The sequence below is a fragment of the Teleopsis dalmanni genome, chromosome X (assembly GCF_002237135.1).
Source record: "Teleopsis dalmanni isolate 2A chromosome X, ASM223713v2, whole genome shotgun sequence".
Classification (NCBI taxonomy): domain Eukaryota; kingdom Metazoa; phylum Arthropoda; class Insecta; order Diptera; family Diopsidae; genus Teleopsis; species Teleopsis dalmanni.
In genome coordinates this window covers 46,537,594-46,563,696 of record NC_051848.1, presented here as the reverse complement: position 1 = coordinate 46,563,696, position 26,103 = coordinate 46,537,594, and the positions used below count along the sequence as shown (strand labels likewise).

The 26,103-nt window shown below is 33.1% G+C and overlaps 1 protein-coding gene across 1 annotated transcript in view; it reads right to left on the bottom strand.

The window, feature by feature from the left end:
* Positions 1–26,103, bottom strand: part of LOC119688366 (protein sax-3) — a 66,663-nt gene that overhangs the window by 8,201 nt on the left and 32,359 nt on the right. The window contains exons 2-10 of the mRNA XM_038103044.1: positions 19,305–19,407; positions 8,211–8,495; positions 7,493–7,633; positions 6,730–6,861; positions 5,317–6,636; positions 4,919–5,017; positions 4,497–4,737; positions 3,997–4,157; positions 1,443–1,623 (exon numbers count right to left, since the gene is read on the bottom strand). Of these exons, the coding sequence (XP_037958972.1) occupies positions 1,443–1,623; positions 3,997–4,157; positions 4,497–4,737; positions 4,919–5,017; positions 5,317–6,636; positions 6,730–6,861; positions 7,493–7,633; positions 8,211–8,495; positions 19,305–19,407 (2,663 nt within the window). The remainder of the gene's footprint in view (positions 1–1,442; positions 1,624–3,996; positions 4,158–4,496; positions 4,738–4,918; positions 5,018–5,316; positions 6,637–6,729; positions 6,862–7,492; positions 7,634–8,210; positions 8,496–19,304; positions 19,408–26,103) is intronic.

The following is a 26,103-nucleotide window of genomic DNA, read 5'->3' as shown; positions in this document are numbered from 1 at the left end:
ATTTAATAAATTAAAACAAATTAACTATAGCTGATAGATATAATAAATATTGATATCTACAAAGTAAATGCTTGATATCTTTTATATATCTCCAGAAAAATGTACAATTTAAAGAAAATTGAAGAAATATTCATATCGTGATCCTGATTTGGCAGGATTGTTTAACAACCCTTCAATGTACAAAAACTATGAAAACTTTCCACAAATATAGTATAATATATATAGTATTATTTGCATATAATATAAGTATATGTGTTATATATATTTTTGACATAAAATTTGCTTAAATGAAGATACATATTTTTATTGGTTGCAGCAAAGATCATCCATATACTGGACGATCTCTAATCTGGATATATAATAACCCGAACTTTTGATCGTTATAGCCATATGATTATTAGTGTTTGGAATAAAATATTGAAATTTATGATACGAGTAAAATGAAGATACTGCCGTGGAAGTTATGCAAATTCAAGTGGATCGCTGTTTCACAATTGTGTAAAAATATTCCGTACATGTTATTTTATGCTGTGGTGGTGTCAATGTAACCAGATTTATTTTTTTTAGGGTTCTGTAATGGATTATGTTTATGTGGACAATTCTCGTAAAATATTGTTGAACTATTGATAGGGATGTCCGGACAAATGATCGATAATTTTGTCAAAAGGATTCAGTACTTTTAGATTTGCCGTGAAAATTTGAAGCAATACATGGGAAAAAAGAGAGTTATTGAAATCCCAATCACAGGTATAGTAAGTGTTTGGTTCTGAAAAGTGATGTGGATTACTTTTGAGTTGTAAGAAATGCTACTAACATGCTTAAGACAGAAGTAGTTTATATAATAAATCTGTTTATATATAAACCTTGCTGCTTTCTAAGTCTTTTTAATCATATATAAAGGGTTTATCAAAAAAGTGGAAAAAATCAATTAAGTAAATTATATAAATATGGGAACCATGGGATACGTTGGGAAAAAGGTGTAAATTAAATTTGTTTGTAGTTTTCCTATTTCCATTGAGTTTGTCGCTATGCAGTGTAGTGAACGAAATTTAAATTAATTTCAAATTAAAAATAGAACAGCACGAATACTTCGTGCTTCATACGGCATTCATTAAAAAATAAGATAGCAATAAAATGCAAATAGATAAACAAACTAGACAGGATATTATTTTATATCCGCTCAGTAACAGTTTTCAATTTATGTTTGGGTTCAAGCACGCACAGCGCTTGTTTGATTTAATTTATTATGTGTGTTGGGACGTATTCGAATTAAGAGTTCAACCCTGAACCCGAAACATTGCGAATACGGCCCACGATTTTGCAGAACCCTTTACATGTTCCATGCGACTTATGTACGAAATCTAATGAAATATGTAAGCAGTTGTGTGCTTGGATTGGAATGGGTTTCATATTTCGATATTGAGTCTCCTTGGCATACTCACCTCTCATAATCTGGCAACGGTAGTGTTTGTTGTGCTGTCACTTGCGCGTAATCCGGAAGTTGTTCCTTTGTAGTACAGGTCGTTGCTTGTCGCCATACACCGCCAGTTGGATCGATCCAAACACCATTTGCATTCAATGGCAACGTTGGAAATTTACGCACGGAACCGATTGCGTGATTTCCTTAAATAAAAATTTTATTTTTGTTTGATTTGGTTTTACTATATTCGTTTATTTGCAAATTAAATTAAGAAATGTTAAACAAAATAGAGCAAGAATAGAATAGAACGGAACAGAATAGAATAGAATAAAATAGAATAGAAAGGAAAATAAGTATTGGTTTAGATAAAATGCGGAAATAACGTTTACACAATCGAAGGTTCTTGTGTGCTCCTTTATTCCTACAAATTGATTAGGCTACTTTCCTTTTAATTTATATGTATAACCGTTTTGGTGCGATTGTGTAGCTGTGGACATATCCTAGTTAATTCTAATGTATTTTATAGCTTTTATGTTATGCTGGTTTTGTAGTCCAAAACAACTTTCATACTTCCGCCGTCTTTCTACTTCCTCTTTCATTCAAATAAGAATTGATGCGATTTTTACGTGAAACAATCTAATTTGTAGTTTTCTGTTAGTTTTGGAGTTATCATGTCTTGTGTGCTTTAATTAATTGCATTAAGCGGTTCAGTTTCACCTAAATATTTTTGCTTTATTCTAAACTAATTGGGTTAGTAACGAATTTGTTCTTTTTATTTTATTACAATGAAATCAGTACAAAGGCCTCATGAATATAAACAATAGATCATCAAGACAAGATAAATCGATTTAAACTATATAGATAAATGTCCGTCTGTCGGTTTATATTTTTGTCTGCTGCATTTTAAATTAAATAAAATCGTTTATTTAAGCATTCAGGTGGTTTCTTATGAGTATATGGTTTACATATGTATTGTATATTGGTTTTGTGAACACACCATCGGCCCGCAAGGTATTACAGGGAACCTTCTTTTTCTTTAACTGCCTTCGTTTCTTCTTCTTTTTTTAATAAGAAATTAAAGTAACTTTTTGCACTATTTTGACCGACTTCGACAAAACGCCATTTTCACCAATTTCCTGCTATTGAAAGGGCTCTTTTCTTTACGTTAAGAGAATGCACCTTTTACGATTTTCCAGAGTTCAAACGTATATCAGTTTTGTGTTGCTATTTTCTCCTTCCTTTTATAGAGCATATAGAGAAATACTTATGAAATAGTTAGGTGGAAAGTAATAAAGTTTTTTTAAAATTTCTTTTTTGGAAGTAATTTCCGAGTTGTTGACCTATCCAAATTATATTGTAAAATCGGCAAAAAGAAATCATTTGTACAGTTAATACTTATAAAAGCTTTAATAAGAATATATAACAATATATGCTTACTGCATATAATACCAATCAGCTGATGTAGATGCTATAATAAATCCATAACTACATAATGATCTTAGACACAGTATTCAGTGGTAACGCTATATACTTAAGGGCTACTTATAATACATTTACAATTCTGAACGCAATTCTGAATAACAAAGGCTACTTGTAATATATTTACACCCCTAAACGGAAAAGATATATTAAAATACTATTCATTGGCAATGTAGACTGTAGACAAAAAGAGTTTTATTACTTCTTCAGGAAAATGTTGGAAACAAACAGATTAGTTTTCTAATGTGTGCACTACGATGAATAATCTATTGAAGTAGAGCTCAAATTTTTTTTTTTGGAAAGATAAAACAGTCGTTAATTAAGAGACAACATCAATACGTTATTTTTGTTGATATTATATATGATGTTCTATTTCTGTCCAATATGTTTTAAGTTCTCAGCATGACGTCATTATACCTAAGGCTGTTACAATGTATTTTTAGCACTCTTCCATTTTCCTTGATAGTCTCTATATAGCCATTACCCTTCATAGAAAATACGGTACTTATGCATGTGTAAACGTTTATACCGATGGGTCAACATTGAGTAGGGAAGTCGAATTGGGGAATATTTTTATATTACTTAAGAACTTATATATATTTTATACTTTCTGACATAAGGCATAAACTTTATGATTAAACCATGTAGTTGAAAAAAATCTAAGCACACACCCATCATTCCTTTTTGTAGTATGTTTAGGAATAAAACAAGCTAATTTTTTCTGAAAGTCTTTGGGAAATATCTTCTATGATTTGAATTAATAAAATATATTTAAAAAAATTGAAAAATATAGAAGTTGTTTTAAAATTTTGTTCAAAATAATTGGCGGTTTTTGAGCTGAAGTAATATAAATCGCGAAAGCTAACATCTGTTCCTAAATATTCATTTTCGAAAGTTACTGGCTTTACTGGTTTTTGTTAGAATTTTTACTGGAAAATAATAGCTGAAATATGAAACGGAAAACTGAATCAAAAAGGATTTTTATATGCGTGTTAATAGGCACAAATTCATGCAAAGAGTTCCTTGGCATGTATTTTTACTTTAACACAAAAAAGGATGAAAGGAATTGTTTTATACGGAATTTTGCGTATACTTACCATGTAAACTGCCTAACGATGTCTGCTTGATGAATTGATAACGTTTGAATAGGACGAGTGCACCAAAAAGAAACACAATTATGGCTATTATGGATCCTAGCAACACGATAAACCATGTTTGCGTTAAAAAGTCATCGGCGAGCTCGCGATTGATGGGGTATCTGTAAAATGCATAAATAGTGAATGATTAAATGATTGCCAACAGAAGCCCGCACTGTAGCCTGACGGTTGAGGCTGGCTTATGAATAAACTCTATCATGCACAGCCACAAATGCAGGAAATAGAGAATAAACACAATGTATGAATGAAACGTATGAATAGTAGGTTTCAAGCCATTTAATAGATGTGTAAATTGTTGACTACCATAGAAGTTAGAAAGGCAGTTTCTATCATTTTTTGCCAGTTGCGCTCATGATACATCAACATCAATATGTACACCAACAGCAACAACAATGCGAACAATAATAGGTACAAATATATATTGTTAGTTATATACAAACCTTGTGTATCCGGTATCGAGTGATTGTGTTCTGGGATCCATACGTAGCACCGCTGGCTTGCTGAATGGTCCAACACCCATTTTAGTGGCTGCAGCTACCGCAATGTAGTATGTAACGCCTGTGGTCAGATTGGCCAGGAGCAGTGTCGGAGTAGCAGCATCAATTGTCATATTTTTGAAAATTCGCGTCGTATTGTGCGAGTCAAGCCCTCTAACAATCACATTGTAGCTAGTTAATATGCCTAAAGGATGTGCGTGTTTTGTGTGAGCATTGAAATAGAAAAGACAATAAAAATTACGTAAATTAAGGGTTATTTAAAGTAGGAGAGAGGAGCACGCTGGAGCTCAATGTTCTGGTGTTGCATAAAGCAAATAATGGAATGCCTCAATGAGCTCCTGCAACGTCATTTGTTTGTTACGTACCATTTCTCGTTTTGTTCGGATGAGGCGGTAGCCATTTCAGGAAAACAGAAGTTCGATTGAATTGTATTGCTTCCATGCCATGCGGTGGCGACTCGGGTACTATTGATGGTATTGAATTAGAAATTAGTATGGTAAAGGATCGATTTTGTGAAGAATGTTAAAAGGCATTAAAATGAACTCCACAATGCAGTCAAAGTCTATTCATAAAAGTTATGAGATTTAAGATCAAATATCAAAACCAAACTCAAAGTCAGTGCTGCGATTAGTTAGTAATTGTATTAACTGTGCGATTTAAACGGATAAAAAAAATTAAAAAAAATTTAGTCCTCAACACAATAAATTTTGCTTTAATTGCCGTTAGATTTGTGGAGTTGCCTTTCAAAAAAATTGCTACTTACTGTCATCTTGCGTACGCGCATATTTCGCATTTGATGGTTTGCCTATGACGCTTTTGTAAAATGGCATAAGAAAAAACTCATACGTGCTTGCCTTATCCAGTCCATTGAAAGAGCAAGCAGTGGCTCCGCCTCCTGCATTAAGCACCGTCATCATTTTATATTCGGCCGAATGCAATTCCCTTGCGTATATGTAGAAGCCTTCAATGTATTGTCCACTATCGATGTCCCATGCCAAACGCACAGTTGTTGAATCGGTTGCGTTTGCTTCAAGCATTTCGACAATATCGCTTGTCTGCAGCAACATTTCCACTTCCGCAAGTAGTATATCTACTGACCTGCCATCTAAGCTGAAGTGGCTGCCAATACCACTACCGCTGCCTACCAATTTTCCAGCTGTAATTGGTTCTGATATTGGACTAGGCGGGGAAAATCCGTGTGTATTTTCAGCGCGCACAATGAACATGTAAGCAGCTCCATTTGTCAAGCCATCGACTGTAAAAATGGGTTCAGTGAGCCGCGATGCAATGGGTATCCAAGTTTTGCTCTTGTTTGTAGAATACATCTCAACAGTGTACCCAAGCAATGGTGATGCACCGGCTTTGTCACTTGTTGGCCAGACAATTGTTAATGCAGTTGCAGAGGCATTTAATACTTTCGGCTGGCCTGGCGCGGTAGGACATTTACTTTGCTCGGGTGCACGATAGAACTTAATGTTGGGATTAGTTGGCACTTCTATACGCAGATAACCACTCCAAGTGGATTTTCCAGTTCGACTGCTTGCAACACAAGTATAAAGTCCTTGATCTTCCTTACGATCTAAATCGGATATGATTAAATCTCCGGCAGTGGTTATGTTAATTTTTGCATTCGGATGCACAGGTATGCCATCACGATACCAAGATATTGTGGGATTGGGTAAGCCAATTGCTTTACACTGTAAAGTGGCTAATGATTTAACCGGCAAAGTTTGATTGACGGGACCAGCTATAATTATCGGTGGTGGACGATCTTCTTGAGAATGCAGAGTTAGTTGAGCGCGTGCAGTTATTGTTGCAACTTCATTCATGGCGTTACATACAACCACCAAATCTTTATCAGTGCGTTGAAAATTTGTTAAAGTCAGTACGGAATGCCCTTCATCAGTGTTAATGCTTTGAAAGCGATCCAATGGTGGTGCTCCGGGAAATATTATAGTGCGATTATTCTTTATAGTCCAATATATAGTTGGGCGTGGATTTCCACCAGCGCGACATTCAAAAGAAGTGTCTGCACCTAATTCCACTGACTTACTGGTTGGTCTTTGTATAAATCTGGGCGGAGCTACACATGTATTAAACGAAAAACAAACAGAAAAATGTCCAATTCATAAGTTCCAAAAAGTTAGAAAGGGTTTAATAAACTTTGGAAACCTACCGAATACAGTTAAGATGCCTGTAGCAGTTATTTCTCCAACAACATTATCAGCTTCGCAGCTGTATTCTCCCTCATCTGCTACTGTCACACGTTCTAAACGAAGACTACGATCCTCTAAAACACTGACGCGCTCTGAAAAGGTTTATACGTTTTAACTGAGACGGTACGAAAAAAGAGAAATATGAATATGTAAATATAGAAAAGATTTTATAGCTTGCTATTTAAAGCTGAATAAAATTCTCCATACAGTCTTAAAGAGGTACTATAATATTAAAATGAAGTATAGATATAATTATTTTCTCTTCGGCAATATAGTCAGCAGTCAATTTGATATATAATAATACTAGAGACTGAAGATATGGCGATTGTATACATCTTTATTCTTTTTCTATTTATAAAGAATTTAGATTAAATTAGGAATGAGCTAAGAAGTAGAATATGAAAGTTTAAATAACACTAATTATACACTTCAAGCTATTATTTAAAGGTAAAACATATAAACGTGTTGTGCAGAATAGAAAAAATGTTAAACTTTTAAGTTGATTAACCGGTATATAGTATATTCGATAATTTTTCTGTTTAATATATCAAGACAAGTTTATAGTTAACCAAGCAATATACTACATATACTACATATAATTAATAGCAAGTATAAACATATGATGTCTACATATAATGCATATAAAATAGTTCTTCTAGTTTTTCATTTCTATCAAATATATACTTACTTATTTCTCAAGTATATACTTATAAATTTACTTACCTAAAGGCATATTTCCTCCAGAGGCAGATCGTAGCCATAACACATCCGGCATTGGATCACCGCCAACACGACAGGGAAATGTTACTGATGAACCCTCTAAAACAGTTTGATCGTTCGGACCACGTATGATAAATGGCTTCACTATTGAGCATAAAAAAAATCATAAATATTTATTAATAAACGATACTAACTAAACACTAATTTCTCACTAATTTGTAGTTAGCAGAGAGTAACTATAAAAAAACCGAATGTCAATTTATATCAGTTTTACGATAGTTCTGTTTTGCATTTTTGATATCCAAAGTTATTTTCTATTAAATGAGTATTCTCTATAAAGAAGATGTTGGGGAACTATCTAAATATTGAAACTATAATAAAAAGGCAATAATTTTGCCTCAAAAATTTTGAATATATAATATAGTTTTTATTTGGAAACTATTGCTTCCTACTGCCTATTATTACTACTGCTTTGAGATAGCTATTCTTCCAATAATATTTTTGCCTTACTTAAGGAATGTATAACTGATTTAATATCATAAATAACAGATCTATTGCGGCTATGTTAATAGGGCAGAAGCTCATATTTGACTAAATCAAATCATGTTAATTTGATTTGAAATTGTTGAATAATGTCAGCTTATTAGAATTTGAAAATATATCGCATTTTCTATTTAATTTTTTGTTTTTCGGATTTTGCATTAAAAAAATCAAAGCTTACCATGAACTTTTAGTGTTGCTACCGCAGATTCTCGCACACCTACAGGATTTTTGGCAATGCATTGATATTGACCCTCATCATTTTGACGTGTATCCTGTATTGCCAAATTGCCTCCATCTACAATGCGTATCCTTTTCGAACCATCCAAATCTAATTTTTGGCCATTTTTTTTCCATGTCACTGTCGGTTCCGGCACACCACGTGGTGCAGCACATTCCAACAGTACGGTATCGCCTTGTCCTATACGTGTGTTCTGTGGTTCGAGTCGGAACTCATCACGTAAAACTGTAAAAAATATTAAAAAAAGTGCTTAAATTAATGGAATAAACATGAGCATATAGATATCTACAAGATATTTTACGCTGAAATGCATAAACAACATGATTGCAAATAGTGTAGCAAGTTATTATCAAATAAAAGATTTTAAGCAATTTGTAGATATACTATATGATATGGAAAGTTAAATATCTTTCCATGAGATTTGGACTTAATTGAATAATTTCATTAATTTCTTGGAGAAATACTGAAAGATTACAGCCAAGTTTAATATTAGGTGTAGTAGAAAAAGAAATCCATTATGGTCCAATAAATGGATTTAGTTATTTATATCCAGCATTGTATAAGTCCTATCGGGTTACACTTGATAGCGTTAGAAATATGGCGTTGGGTTTTGATAGTTTGGCACCAGGTCAACTCAGTTTTGTTTGAAAGCGCGTTAAAGATGGACACTAATAAAGAGGAAATACACCACATGCTTAAGGTGATCTTTGATAAAGGAGATAATGTGCGCCAGGCGGCTGAAAATGTGATTAATGTTTTTTTCGGTTGTAACAGTCAATCATGTGGAGTTTTGGTTTCGTCGATTGCGTTCCTATAATTTCGATGTTAAAGATTACGATGCACGGCGCATTGAAAGATTAATTGTAAAAAATGTCGATAAAATCATGTAAATTGTCGTGTCCGACGTAAGCGTAATGTAAGCAAGCTAAAGATATCACAAAAAATCATTTGCACCAATTGGATAAGGCTGGATAAAAAAGAAGCAATTTGTGGGTACCACAAATCAACGCAAAAAAGCCCTAGGAACCAAATTTTCAACTAATTTCTGAAGCGGTTGGGGTCTAATGATAAAAAGTGGATTAGGATCACTTACGCCAACGTTAAGCGAAAACGGTGCCGGTTGAATTGTGGTGAGGTGGCTAAAATGATAACCAATCACAGGTTGATGGTCAGGAAGATCTTTTTATGTGCTGGCAGGAAATTATTTACTATGAGCTGCTCGCCTCATTTACGCGAAACTCTTAACTGTATTATAAATAGATGAACCTCTAGTGTTTGAAAAAACTAGTCTCCCAGAAACTTGTTGGTCACCTTTCGCCAATAGCGGAAGAATTTTATTCCACTCGGACAACGTAAGGCCACACGAAACAGACATCGTTAATGACTCGCCCAAAGTTCCGGGAACTTGGTTAGAAAGTTCTTATGCATTCACTTTTTGATTCAGATCTGGCACTAGATGATTATCATCTGTTCCTGTCCATGGTGTACGATGGACGACTTTTGTGGTGAAAAATTCGCTTCACGAGATGATTGTGAAATTTGACTGTCTCAATTTATTACCAATAGGGACAAAGACTTCTATAAAAGCAGCGTAATGAAATTATTCTCAAAATAGCAACAAGTTTTTGAACAAAATGGCGCATATTTGACCGAAGTCAAATCATTTTAACTATAAAAGGTTAGGTTAGGTTACTGGGATCGTCCGAAGACTCACTTTGACCATTGTGATACCCTTAAGAATTTTACACCTGTCCCTATAACCATTTGGTACTGGCTACAAAGCCATTGACACGAGCTAGCTCTATTAGTGAATTGAAAAAGTGTGACCCTAAGTAGGAGAGTCTATGTCTTGCGAAAGGCGGACACTGTAGCAGAAGGTATATTAGTGATTTCTCTTCATTATTTTCCATGCAATGTCTACAATGTAAGCAGGTTCTGATATTGAGCCTCATAGCATGTCCTCCCAACGGGCAGTGTCCCGTAATAGTTCCTACTATCTTGGATAAATTTGCTCGGGATAGGTTGATTAATTCCCCCGATCTCTTCTTACTAATTTCTGGCCCAGAAAAATTTGTGCTATCGTACCATGTCTTGCTAGTTCATCTGCTATACAGTTGTCTTGGCTGTTCCTATGTCCAGGGACCCAAATAATCCGTATCCGAAACTATTCAGTCAACACCATAAGTGATGTAAGACAATTCAGGAAACATTGTGTTTCAGCTAACTATAGTAAAGAAGCCTTTAATTTCAGCAAAAATAATGGATTTCTTTTTACTGCACTAATTACAATCCAAATACAAATATTATGTAAACTGTTTTTTGAAAGGGCTTATGGGAATAAAATAAAAAATTGTAGATTAGTTTTTATTTTAAGTTCTATATAGTATTTATATATAACTATCGCTTATATAAATATTATGCAAACTATTCAAAAAGAACTTTATTTAAAGGGTTACGTTTTAGATGAGCCGATTTAAATTGAATGGTTTTAATTAATGTCAAAACTTTTTCAGTATAAAACAATAATGATGACAGCTACTGCTGAGTTACCGTCAACGATGGCAACATTAGCAGCAACAACTTCAATTACTGGAACAACAACAGCAGCAGCAACACATCCAGAACAAATGCCAGAAGAATTTAAATAGTTGAGAGATTAAAAGCAAAAGTAATTACAACAATTTCAACTCTTGCTGTAGACTTTAACAAGTTGCTATAATTGGATGTAACAAATGGGCAACATTATACAGGGTGTAGCTGAGAATTCAATGAAAACATCGAAACGATTTAAAACTTCGCTACATACAATTATCAACGTTAATTGCTGCTCACTTGTGGATGCGTGCCCTCCATGCCAAGAAGGAGCTGGTAAGTAGTCATTGCCAGTGCCACCAGCAGGTCTCACTCTGACAGAAGCTGTGCGTTAAAGTTGAAAAGCTTCCTGTCTACTTGAATTAACGTCAACGTACTCAAGAGTGGGTCTGTCGTGACTGACATGCTTCACACGTCGCTTTAATACTGCATTTCTCCGGCGCTGTTAGGTTAAGTCGTCAACTTTGCTATTCACGTAAACACTTTTTGGACATACATTACTTGAGGCTTCTTAGTTTTGGACGTAAGATTTTGGTGATGTGAATATAAAAATCTATTTATTGCTGTAAAATAGTTTACTAACTAACTGATTCGTCAGTCAGTATGACAATCTGCTTGTCTGCTAATGTGGAAATAAAAACAAATCCCACGTGTACATATCCACTCCTTCACGGTTACATACGACTACTTAAAGTTTTATATGCAATCCATCCAGTACTGCAGTACTGTAAGAAATCATTCCATGCTTAACTAAAAGCATTCACACGAAATGAGTGTAAATTCGATGATTAAATTTTTCCACCAGAAAAATCAATTACAATAATGTCTCTCTGCAGTTCGGTGTACAAGTTTGTCTGTCTTATTTGTTCCGTAGTACTTCTTCCTTTTCTATTCCAGGTTCAATTGAACCCAGTTGTGTAGTTGTACAGTTGGTAGTCCGTTGGTAGCTTTAAAAAACAAAAAAAAAAACTAGTCCTTCTAAAAGGACTACGTTGATGGCCAAGAACTGGCAATTGCACTGACACTACTGCAAGTGCTGATGATGACGATGACGATGACGATGACGTTGGAGTTGTCGTCGCTGATGACTATGCCTGACTCCTTTGGACTCAACTTTTTCTATGTACGATTGCTTTGAGTTTTAATGTTACTTTTGATTTCGCTATCCACCTATAGTATCGTAGGAGCAGCTGTCCGAGCAAATGAAATTCAACGAGACGCACTTGATAAAAAGTGAAATGAGCAGGAAAAATATAACAAAATAGAAAAGAAATTAAATGAATTGAAAAAGAGGAAGAACAAAACTCAATAAAAAATTACATAAAAATAAAATAAATGAAAATTGTAAAAATAGCAAATGACAAGTGACTACAACTACAACTACAACTACAGCTACGACGACGACGTTATTGATGATGATGATGATGAAGATGTACTCTCAGATAATGGTCAGTTTTTGCTGCTTTCAGAAAAATTAATTGAAGTTGGATTGGTCTCGAGAGTTTACATTTTTCTTTTATTTATTCTTGATTTTTGATAAATGAAAGAGGAAAGAAAATCGTAACATAAAAAAAAAGAAGAAAATTTATAATTATAACGAAGCAATACAACATTTCAAAATAGAATTGTCAGCTCGGAAAATGTTATTTGCTCTGAAAATAATGCTTTATTCCCTCCATACTTGTTGGGTTGTTTTGCACTGGTGTCCACCGTTTGATACTTCTAAGCTCAATAGGATCAGCGAGTGCTCTACCATGATGTGTGCTTAGTAAATTGACAGTAAAAATACAAATTGATTGTAATTGTAATTGTTTCTGATAAATTTATTTGTTTTGTGGAGCGAATTTCGCTGCTGACAGATGCAAGGCTTTAATACACTTCACTTAGATGGAACATCAATATACTTTCCGAGAACTCCAAGAGAGTTTCAACTTTTTTTCATTCAGTTTTAAACAATTGCATAAAGGATAACAATATATAATTATAACGTCAAGATTAAAGAATAAAGTTTTTAAATAATAAAACATAATAAGTCTCTGTTTTATATATGACGAGGTTCGATTCTTAGCAAGCAGTTCTAAAATTATATTAATAAATAAATGTTTCAGGGTACTAATAAATGTTTCATGATGGATTTTAGACAATATGTTTAATAACAGTATGGTCAATCAATTACTATCACATAATTTTGCATATAACATACATGTACTTCTTTCCCATATATATTCCATGCAATAAAAACGGTAATATAGAAAAGACAAGTAATTGCTTTATATATCTAAGTTTTACTTAAAACGAATAATTATTTTCAGTCACTTGAAGTTTCATTTAAATAAAAAATATAGTATTTTTATATCTCAAACTTAGTTTTTGTGTACTTCAATTTTAGATATAGGAATCCCTAAATTGCCTTTCAACATTTCGAATGATTTATCATTTTCCAACTTCATCGGGTTGAATAGTAATTTCGTTTACTAAAGTCATTTGGTAGGATTTTGTCATTTCTCTTTTTGCATTTCCTTTTTACTGTGGTTAAAACTTTCCTTACCGAACGCACAAATTTATATCTGACCCTTTGTGCCATAAAGCATGGATGACACGTACACCTGTTGCTTTTTTTACTTTTATTATTGCATCTCTCACAATTTTATTCGGAAGTAAACACAATGGTAAAATGTAATATTTGCAAAGTATCTATATCTACATTTACTATAGTGCTAATGTTCACTTCAGAATTCACTTTTCATTGGGCGACTACAACCAGTAAAGAAGTAGTTTTATATTCTGTCAGATCTTCGGTTTTCCATCTTAATTTCGCCAAACTAACTATAGAAAGATGTGTCTTTTAAGAGCTGGATAGAGAAAATTGAATAGAGAGAATTGGATGGAGCGAATTGAATGGAGAGAGTTGAATTACTACAGCTGAATTGAGAAAGTTGAATGGAGACAGTTGGATGGGAAAAATATAGTAAGAAAAAAAGTCAGTTCGAAAGTAGTGGGCTTGACCTTACAGAAATACGGAAAATTTATAAGATATACTTTTAGATCTGTTTCTCAATTCCTATACAGATAGTCTCTGCTAACAGTTATGCATGACAAGTATTGATTGATATAATGCAATCACGAAATTAAAGGTACGGGATATCTCTCTTGCAAGAAAGCCAAAACAAAACGTATTGTTTAAGTGTTATAGTTTGTGTTCTCATCCTATTTTAAACACATATGTTATACTCTATAACCTTATACTTATTTCTGCACTAAAAAATATAAATATTAGAGAACATAAGACTATAGCTATCAGAATTAAGGGGTTCTCTCACATCTCTGATATTTTTAAAAAAGTTCGGCCTATCAGTTATCGAGACTAAATGCCACAACATAAAGTGATTTTTTTGTAATTATAATGGTCTTTTGACAGTTATTTATGGAATTTTACTGCAATTAAATAATATTGAGAGGATTTTTAAGTAATTATTCCATAATAAGTACGCTTTTTTAATTACTTTAAAGAGTTCCTGCAATTAAAATAAGCTGCAAAATGTAATTGGCAATTTGATCGTATGAAAATTGAAATATATGTTTTCCTATCGAGCAAATGGGAATACTTAAAACCAACACGATTGATTAAAAATTCTGCTATTAAAAAAGGAAGCACTGAATCATTTTAATTGATTTGCGAGTGGCGGGCAAATTTGCACTATAAGTCAAATAAATTAATTTATGAAAATCAATCAATGAACGAATAGCAGAGGTCAACGTTATAAATACATGTTGCACGTCGACATAATTCGAAGCTAGAGCATATTAATGTCGAATCCTAAAAATCATCAATTTAAAACTATGCACATAAATCACAATAAATCAAAATCACCTGAACAGCAGCAAAAAATGAACACCAAATTGATTAAAAGACCACCTAAAATTTAAACACATCAGAATGAGGATTTGCGGTATTAAAAGATCGGTCGCTCCATGCCTAACTTCGAAGTCCTAATGGAAATAAGCAGGAAAAATGGAAAATAACAATATCTACACATACACGCATACCACCAATGTTAATACAAAGTATAAATCAACGAAGAAATGCTCACATTATTCACAAAAATAAGGATAGCACCCGACGCTGTGCGCGTATTCGTACCAGGAAACACGCCAACAATCAATAAATTAATCAAAATCAAGGAAAAACAACAACAACAGCAACAATGAGTTGTAGCTAAAGTGACGGCAGTAGCGCCAAACCGGTACTACCAAAAAACAGCAACAATAATCGGTCGGAGGTAGTCAAGTTAGCTAGAGAAGGCACGGCGAAAATGGTGCCAACGGGACGTGCCACTCCGAAAAAAGAATGTTTAGCTTTAAGAGGAAATTGTCTTTAACTCCAGAAATTCCATGATTCGCACTTGAGTAAATATAAAATTTTGAATTGCTCATTTCATATGAAAATGGTATGCTTCTTGGCAGTAAATCTGAGCTAGGATCCGTGTGCATGCGTTCATACATGCACAAAAACAGGAGGAAGTGCGGTTAGCCACGACAGCTGGAGCAAGGAAAAAAGTGAATTCAATAATTTAAATGGAAGTAAAGTGAAGTGCGGAAGATAGTAAAAATTTAAAAATCCAAATCACAGTAAAATCGAAGACTTGTACATTCCCTTTAATTTTTCGTCTTCCTTTAAAAATTCCAGAACTTTAATTTTCATCTTTTTTTGTTTTGGTCCCGCTTTTAAGAATGTTTACGAAGCGCTGACAACAAAAGTGGCTTATCCTGTGGTACGACGCGGTTGTCAGGATGTATAATGCGAGGGCAAGTTCGAAGTATAAAGCAGCCAGTGTCGGCAAAGCAGGGGACGACGGTGTATGACACACTCGAAAACAAACCCACGAAAATGTTTAAATACCAGAAATCAAATTTGAAACCTGAAGCACGAATATGGCAGCGAAGCAGAAACTCTCAATTGAAACTAAAACGTTATTTGTGGGCAAAGACAGGAACGGGAAATTCCTAGAGAAATGCGAACAACGGAAATCTGAACCAATAACAAGTTCAGATTGCCACTGGCTATATTGTTTCACATCACAGATGAAGTCATGCAATGTATGCAACAGTCGTTTCTCCATAAAAAGGACAAGAAAAAACGAGGTGTGGAAATGAAAACAACAAAACGTAAATAAGAATAAAAAATAAATAATAAAATTTATCTGTAAATAAAATATTTTAAAAGATTTTATGAAAATTCAATATCAACATTTAATGTAATCATGGTTTTCATGAATTTACTAAACAATTTAATTGTGATATTAGCAGAACTAGCTCAAGTCAAATAATACCGTAAATACAGTGTATTAGGAAGGTGTGATTTTCTGAACACTGCGAAATGTACAATGAGCAACTCCTTTCACTGCAATAACACGGAGTTGGGGTTTGAAAGTGATATTTAGACACCCAACTGAATGTCCTTTCATTGCAACTAATTATACTACAATAACATGGAATCGGGGTCTGAATGTCATTTTCAGATTTCATATTGTACAAATGAAAGGTCTCTATCCAATAGAACATATTCTGTTCGCTATACCCTGAAAAAAGAAACCAAGCCTTTTTAATAAACATAAGAGTCTGACAAGACCCTCTTATATTTTCCATTGTGTTAAACATGGATATGAATTCGGATTTTTCAACAGATATACATTTTTGAATTCGTCTTAAGATGAACGGTCTGTGCACCGTTCTGTTAAGTGTCAATGTAGTCTAGCTATGTGTTAATTAATTAAAATTTAATACTAAAATTTTATTCTTTAAAAATTAAATCTGAAGAGGAAGTAACAAAATAGCTAAAAGAAATATAGTAACAGAAGAAGAAGGAACTAATAATAGTCAGACCCTCAATGAAAATTTCTTTCTAAAATTGGGTCATCTCTTTGAGATAAGCTTTCAGATACGGTCAATTTACAGCATTCAGAAAAATGTTACATTCCTTTTAAAAATGGTTCAAAAGAATCTCCTTACCTCTTGGAGAATTTTTCTATGCAGCGTGAGATAAATGCATGTCTTTTATTTAAGGATGATAAGGACTTTTAATAATATACTTGCTTTAGTAGAAAACATTCGTAAAATAGTACGGTATTACTGTATAAATAAAAGTAATAAATTATAGAAAGTTCTGAGAAAAATAGGGTTGTAGAAAAGGCTGTTTTATATGACTGAAAAAATGAAAAAATTTATATTTTTCACAAAAAAAATATTTCTTAAATTTTCTAAAACTTTCTAAAACAATCAAACTTTAAAAACCATATCTTTTGAATAGATGAAGGTAGAATTATTACACATATTTATAAACATTTTATATGTATATTCCACATATACTAGTGTACATTATTTCAATCACCCCACTTTGAAATATTGCGGGTTCCTCCACCTCAATTTTTTTTTTGCATGGACTTTTTTTGCAATATTGGGTAGTCACAGAAAACATTGAAAAGGTACCTAATTCTACCTGCTGCTCATTTTTTATTTTATTTTTCGGACCAAGAAATTATCTTAGAAATTTATTAGATATATAATATACGAAAGAATGTTACAGACTTCTGTTTTTGCGTTTTTTTGGGTGCTATTAAAATAGAAAATTAACAGGGTTTGAGCTATCCGAATTATATTTTCCAAAAAATAATTGCAGATTCAGGCTGATGAAATGAATATATGGTTAAAATTAAAACTATAACGAATCATAAAAACAGCTAATGTCAGCACCTATTTTAGAGCTAACATATAGTGTCAAAAAAAAATATATCAGCACTTTTTTAACTTTCACTTGGACTTTATTTTCGGTATGAGCTTGACCTTATTGAAAAATGTTTCACAAAATTTAATTATGTTATGTGTAGTACTTAATTCTTTTATCATTTTTTTTAGTTGTAAAATATTAAAAGATCTATATCAAAAATAAAAGTAGCTATAGGGTAGGTTGGAGTGATAGCCTTGCTGACCAAAGCTTACTTCAACGTAAATAATGGTTTGTAGTGACACCGTGGATGCACTGCTGCTCGTCCGCCTTAACTGAGGAACACTTTAAAGACTGAAGTCTTGGAGTATAGGAGCATCTGAATAACCTATTGCTAGTTTAGGAACAGGGATTCTTTAAGATCGAAAGTTAGAAATTGACCGCTAGAGATTGATCAATTGATTGACCGTGTCGGAACTATGTGAGATTTTGCAAAATAATTGTTGTTCATTATTATTGCTTAATTTATGGGTTTGATAAGTCGTATATGAGTTTGAACTGCATTTGGTAGGTATCTAACCCTTCCAAATTTGAAGCATAGTTAAGCATCGTTACGCATTGCTTTTTGGAGTTTGAAGTTTTATTGATTTGTTGGACAACTAAACCAGTTAGTATTTACAAAGAAAATTGGTAATGGATATTAGGTATTATCTGGTAGAGTAAACCAAATTTTGGATATGAAATTTTCCCTAATCCCTAGAATATTTTCTCTAGAAAATTCCCTATTTTTTGAAATAATAATTTTAAAAGTATTTAAAAAATCTAAAATAGATTTAAATTATGTATTTCACCTATAAAAAATGAAATTTATTTTTGTGTTGTTAAAGTGAAATTGTAAGAAAATGTCTCCCCTTTCCGAGCAACTCAACAAAATATTTCTTTATTAAATTTTGACTGAAACGTTACTTGTTTGTGTAAAAAATCTTTCAATTTGCGACGGCAAGAAAAATGTCTGTAAAAATATAAAATTTAATATTGCATTTAGTTATCCACGTTAACCACAGATTAAACCCCGAATCAAATATTGGTAACCACAGAGCGAATACGCCACCGCCACAGCGTTTTTAGTTGGAACGCTGCGTAAACCAAGATGACAACTCTAACCTGCTGTCTTGCATAACTGACAAGACAGAATTGACGTGCTTTCCGTGATTTTCATGCAAATATCGGAAAATTCCCTAAAGACATTTTCTTGCTGTGACTAACGGAAGAAGCCATGCGAAAGCGAATAAAAAAGAGTGCAGAACTCAAAAAATTAGCTACACACTAATAGACATGGAAATCAAACAGAACGAATACTGGCAGCCAATATCATATGCCAAGAGGGACAACGGCAAGTGGATGCGCTCATGTGTTATGTGGATGTAAAGGTAGTACCAGGGTTAAAAAGGCTAACGCAATATGAGTATAGGAAAAAAAATTTAAATAAATACAAAATAAGAAGAAATCACTATAAAAACATGAAGGCTAGCTTGACTGTTCTTGGCTGTTCTTGGAGTAACGCAAGTAACATTCCGCCTGCCACTCCCACTTTACATAGCTGATATCGTACGCATTTTTGATTATTTTCTTGGAAACCCTTTTCAAAAGTAACAAAAAAATAAAAAGGCAACCAGAATGGTTGGAGGGCAAAAGCAAATTGTATCATTTTCTTTACTTACCGGCAACTTGCAGAGTCGCATTCCTGCTACGTGCCACTCCCAGCTCGTTTTTCGCCTCACACCAGTAAACGCCAGCATCCGTTTCACGTCGCGAGTTTACAACCTAGAATGAAAGCAGAAAAATATTATTCGGTACACATAAGCAGGAACAAATATTATCATTTTTCCTTTTTCAGTTTATTTGATTCAATTTTTAAAATAAAAAATATGTTAACATTTCGCAAAATCGAGGCATATCCTTCGCCGGTTAGTCGAGCTACAACATCGCATCTAAAACGTTGAAAAAACACTACTTACTGAGCGAATTATTGATGGGTTCCTCATGGCACAACAAATTATTGCAAATCAGTTTAATGTTTTCCAATTTTTTTCTCAAATGGAATAAATGGCAAAATAAATATAAGCAGAGCAGAATGTGATCCCTGCGAATATGAATGATGTGAATTTCTAATGGTAATGCATTAAAGTGCTTTTCATTTTGATGAATTACTTTATTAAAAGGATTTGTTGCTTTCCAACTCCCACCGAGTAGACGCAGAAATGAGTTTTGATATTTTACATGTACGTGTAAGCCATTTTGAAATGAAATTAGATTTCGAAACGTTATCCACATTACGCATTGCGAAGACACAACGGAAATCTGAATCAAAAATTGATCCTGTTGAGCTGCATCAGTACTTCTGATTGCGAATAAACAAAAATAATCACATTCGATACTTAAAGAAAAATGTGTTTCTTGCAAAGAGTAATTCTATATTTGACACAATTATTTTTTTATTTTTCATATTTTTCTCGGTTCAATTAACAATTTGTTCGATGATTTTCATTTTACAAAAAAAAAAAAAAAAATTGGTGATTCATCAACTCAGATAGAATAAAAGATACGTATTGTGTTGGAAATGACTTGAGTGGGTTGTTATTTATATGAGTTCAACGTCAGAGTCACCGTTTTTTAAATCTTCATTCTAATAGAAAACTGACGATAGAGAAAGAGGAGATGGAAAGGAAAAGATTTCATCCTTAGAGTCACCGGTTTTTTAACTTTCTACTAGCGTATTGATGATAGAAGATAAAGAGGCCGAGGGATAAGTGCTGGAAGCATGCTCTGCATTGATTCTCAAAACAAGGAAATATTTGCATTGGATAAAAAAGGGAACAACTGTGTATTTTTGAACGGGTTTAGCTCGTATTTACCCTCATCAACTATTGGATGAAGAAACTGAGAGGAACAGACTTCATCGTCAGAGTCACCGATTATTTAATTTTTTTTTATATTATTAATAATAGAAGAGCGAAAATTGAATAGGAAGAGATGAAAAAATGGAGACTTCATCATCAGAGTCACTGGATTTTCAATTTTCTGTTATAGTATTGATAAAAGAAGATGAAGAGACCAAGAGAAAAATGCATCATGGTCAAAGTTACCGGTTTTTAAATTTTTTACTAGCGTATTGATGATAGAAGATAAAGAGGCCGAGGGATAAGTGCTGGATGCATGCTCTGCATTGATTCTCAAAACAAGGAAATATTTGCATTGGATAAAAAAGGGAACAACTGTATATTTTTGAGTGGGTTTAGCTCGTATTTACCCTCATCAACTATTGGATGAAGAAACTGAGAGGAACAGACTTCATCGTCAGAGTCCCAGATTATTTAATTTTTTTTTATATTATTAATAATAGAAGTGGAAGAGATGGATAGGAAGAGACGGAAAATTAGACACTTCGCCATCAGAGTCACTGGGTTTTCAATTTTCTGTTATAGTATTGATAAAGAACCCATAGACAAATACTTCATCGTCAGCATGACTGAGTTTTTAAAATTCTGTTATCAATACTATAAAAGGGGACAAAGAGATTTTATCGCCACAGTAACCGCTTTCTTGATTTTCTACTAAAGTATTGATGGTACAGGAAGAAGAGACAGAAAAGAATAGCCTTCATCGACAGACAAAATATTTTGTCTATTTCAATTAATAAAATTCGGTTAATCCGTAAGACAATATATGAGAATTAAGCAGTTTCTTGTAGAATCAAAGAATAAGGAGAGATCGTATTTCGTTTTTAAATTAAATGTGTTAAAAACTTCAAAATGAAACTGTTTTTTAATAGCTTGAAAATTTTTTGCTCTATGTGTATCTTAGACTATTGCGTGGAATTTATCATGAACCCATCCAAGACACAATACCTTTTTTTAAATTATTCTTTACACCTAGTTCACAAATAAGCCATAATATAAAATTTAACGAAAAAAATTGCTTTTATAAGAATCCCAATTATCTTCGACACGAAAAGTGTGCACATAAAATGGTTTAAGAATTGGATGTGCTGCAAAAAAACAGAACATTACTAAGACGATTTCAATTTCTGAAAAAAAATGTACTCAATAACGATCCAATAACGGAGAAGAGACTATATAAGAATATTCAGCATTACTTATGAATATAATATTGAATAATATGAAATGGAGACATGTGTGCAACACTAAGTTTAGATGGTTTGTTGGCTAACTACATTTAACCACCTTCAAATCAAAAATCTTATAATCTATTCCGAAAAGGGGCAATGAAACGAGGTTACCAGCTTACAGAAAAAATAAGCAATTTTCTTAAATATGGGTTCATGTTGAAACTGCTCTTAGGGCATCATAAAATTATTCCTAGTATCGTTAAAGAATTTGAAGAGAGATCTTATTCATTGTTTCATTAATCTCATTATTATACTATTATAAAATTATTAATGAACGTTTTGTTTTGATTTTGTTTTATTTATTGTTTGTAAATATAATCTATATAAGAACATTTTGTATTACTTATAGATATAAAATAGAATAATATGATATGTAGACATGTGTGGAACACTCAATAGTAAACAGTAGTAATGAACTATTAAAAAATTATTATTGAACTTTTAAAAGATTATTAATAAAGTATTGACATTAAAATTAACAATTATTAATTAATTAATAAAGTTAATTAATTAATTATAATTAATTAACTTTTATAATAGTACTTCAATCGTTGAATATATGTTCTATTGTAGAGTATTTTTTTACTCTACTAAACTTACTTTTGTGCAGTTATTAGTAGTAGAACATTACCCTATTAAAAATCATCTTAAGTACTGTCCTTACGATTCAACTATTATTGAATATAAATGTTCAAAATCAAAAATTTAATTTTAATTTAATTTAATTTAATTTTAATTCAGTTTTAAAGAAGCTATTATAAGTGCTTAAAGAATTCTTCTCAAATTTGAATTGATATATAACCTCCGACCCAAATATTGTAATACTCTCTTTCAATAAGATTCAAACTATGTTTTATTATCACAACGATTTTCTGCTTGACATGAGCCGGAGCAACATCATATTTTAACCACAATTAATTGAAATCTTCATTCTTTCAAAACATTCATACAAACTGCTTAATGCCCGATAAAAGGATGGGAATGGCATTGGCATTGTTTATCAAATAATTCAGAAACACTCATATATACGTTCACATATACATTGTGACCGAAAAGCTTTCGGAAATTCTCATTTAAAATTCGCGCGCTGTATATTTTTCGATATTTTAAGTTTATTTGTTGCAGCACTGTCCTTAATTACTATGCAAAAATGAGCGCGATCTGTAACAGTTCGTTTACGGCAGCTGTTGAAACCAGTTCACCTCAGTAGTGCGTTGCGAAAAAAACAATGGAAAAAAATATTGAACAAAGAGTTTGCATCAAATTTTGTTTTTCGAACGAAATTTCGTGTGCAGAATCGTTGCGAATGCTACAAAAGGCTTATGGGGAATCAGTTTTATCGAAAACTCAAGTTTATGAGTGGTACAAAGCCTTTCAGGACTGTCGTACGACCGTCGAAGACATGCCGCGTTCTGGACGACCTTCGACCTCTACCACCGACGAAAACATTGAAAAGGCAAAGGAAATCGTGTTCAAAAATCCTCATGTGAGTGTTAGAGAGATAGCACGAGAGCTAGGCATCGGTCGTGAGATGGCTCGTTTGATTTTGGTGGACAATTTGTGTATGCGACGTGTCAACGCCCGGCTTGTTCCGATTCACCTCAATTTGTTCAACATTATCAACGATTTTAAGGCCAAACATTCAATAAATACCATCGAACAGCCACCGTATTCACCTGATCTTGCACCGTGTGACTTTTTCCTGTTTCCCAACCTCAAATTACCACTCAGAGGAACGCGTTTTGAATCCATAGAAGACGTAAAACAGAATTCGCAGAGGGAACTCAAAGCCATACCGGAAAGCGCCTATAAAATTTTTTTGATGATTGAAGAAACGTTGGCATTTGTGTTTGTTCTAAGAGCATATTTTAGGAGATAAATAAATATTGATGAAGATTAAGAATTTTGCGTTTTATTTAAAATTTTCCGGAAACTTTTCGGTCACAATGTAATTAAGTGTATTGTACCAGAACACAGGTAACAACTCCATATTGTGTCGTAGCCACACAAACACATGAATATATTAAATCAAGCGTTACTTAAAAGGATAATACACAAACAGAACTTTAATCATACAAAACAGGACCTCACATAAACACACACCCAACACGCAGAAGAAGCAGCAGCAGAAGCAGCAGCGGCAACAAGGATAATAATAATAATAATAATAATAATAATAATAGTAATAAGAAAAATAAAAGCAGCTAAACATTTTGTTATATATGAAATATACAACAACTACAACTACAATAACAATGACAACAAACACAATGACAACAATAACAACAACAGCAATCGCAATCGCAATAAAGGAAATTATACAATTCCCTAACAAGTTGTTAAGTTTAAATGCCAAAAATACTCCAGAAAAAGAAGAAAAAAATAATAAAAAATGATATAAAACGAGAAAAGGATACAAGGATATGTACGGAATAAAGGATGTGTATGTGTATTCGGAATGTATTGTGGCAACTCTGCACACTCGCACCCGAACCTCGTATACGACATATGCGTCGCACAAAGTTCGGAATGCCAGCGACGACAGAAGTTACTCCAGATCCTTATTTTTCCAAAAAACTCGACTTGACTCAACTCGACTCGACTCGACTCGAACATTTATAAATGCGCTCATGTGCGTTTATCTTTTGTGTTTAAGTTAGTTACAATATCCTTAAGAGGTTATTTGTGTGCTTTCCTAACCGTAGAGGAGTGGATGGGAGTATGTGGCTGAATATGTGAGTGTGCGTGTGCGTGTGCGTATGTATAAATGTGTAAACTAAATTGCGTGCTGCCATATGGAAAAAGCAGAAGGTATTACAGATGTTTCAAGAGATATTTCATTTCAGTTGGAAGAAATTGAGGTTATAATGTTTGAGGTTGCTAAGTCAGGCGGATAACGGAAATGGTGACATCTTTAAATTGTGGAAAACGCGTTCAAAACCCAAACACATATATGCACACATAAGCACAAGGATATAGCGAATAGATCCTTACACACAAACATGCGTATGTGGAAGAATTAAAATTGTGAATGTACGCGAATATTTGCGCTAGGAAAATACGGAATGAAATCGATAAATTTTATTCATCACTAACCAAAAGAATGCAAATTTCACTTTTCCATTGGAACTCACTTAAAATGTAAATGAGAAGAAGAAGTGGAAGCAGAAGACCTCAAGCAAACATAAAAGACTATTTATTGTGTTGCAGTACAAAGTAAATATGATATTTTAATAAACTTAAAGTTATTTTTTAAAGAAGTCAAGTGAACTGTGAATAGCCAAGAGCAATATCTAAAAAAAAAGTCGTCTTGAAATTTATAATAGAATAGAAAATTCAAGGAATTGTATGGAGTTTTTAAAAATCTAGTAAACATTTATTTCTTTAACAGTTTAAGAATGTTTCCCTCCATTAGTTGGCTAAGTTTCATCGTGATGCAACTCATATAAGTACTTGGAAAACGTGCTTACCAAAATTGGAATGCTACTCTACTATTGTTATACCTCTGATACCCGTATCCTTCAACTGTAACTGCTAAGCTGGCTACCAAACATAAATATCTCGAGATATTAAAAAAAACTCAAAAAGATGAAGATTCTGATAAGATCACAAGACTAACGTAGTACAAATCGGATGCGAAGCCCACTCAATACTATAGCATCACTGCAGGCAGTTGGTTTATTCTGCAATGACTTTTGTGTTAGTAATGAATCTTCAGGAAAGAAGGAAACTGCGCTTCACCTAAAGTGTCAGTGCACATCTGTATATAGTCCCAATTAGACAAGAAACATATCACTCAGCTAGTACATCTGAAGTGAAATCCATTTAGTGCTACGGTATCGTGGCAGAAACGTCACATTGTATTAGAAAAACATGGTTTAAGACTCGGTTTGTTTTACAATGACTTTTGTCTTAGTGATAGTTCTTTAGGAAAGGAGGGAATTACACTTTAATTTACCTGTCAGTGATTACTTGCGTTTGGTTTCAATTAGACAAGTAACATATCACTTAGCTTGTATTTTTGAAGAAGAACAGCAGTAGTGATACAATTCTAATGATGATAAATGAAAACATATGGTCATTGACGAAATGACAACAGAATACAGACGTTTGAGCTTGAGGGGAAACCCGAGAGAGGAAACTGTTAGACCTCGGAAAGATTTTGGTGGATTGAAGTAGTGGTCCACTTCACGCTGACTGCGTTTTGGATTGTTTTACATCACAATAACAAAGAAATAAAAATATGCAAAGGATCAATAAGTACACGTATAGTTTACATCCAATCATATCAATGGTTCCTATGCATTATATTATTTTAATTGCAGTTTCAT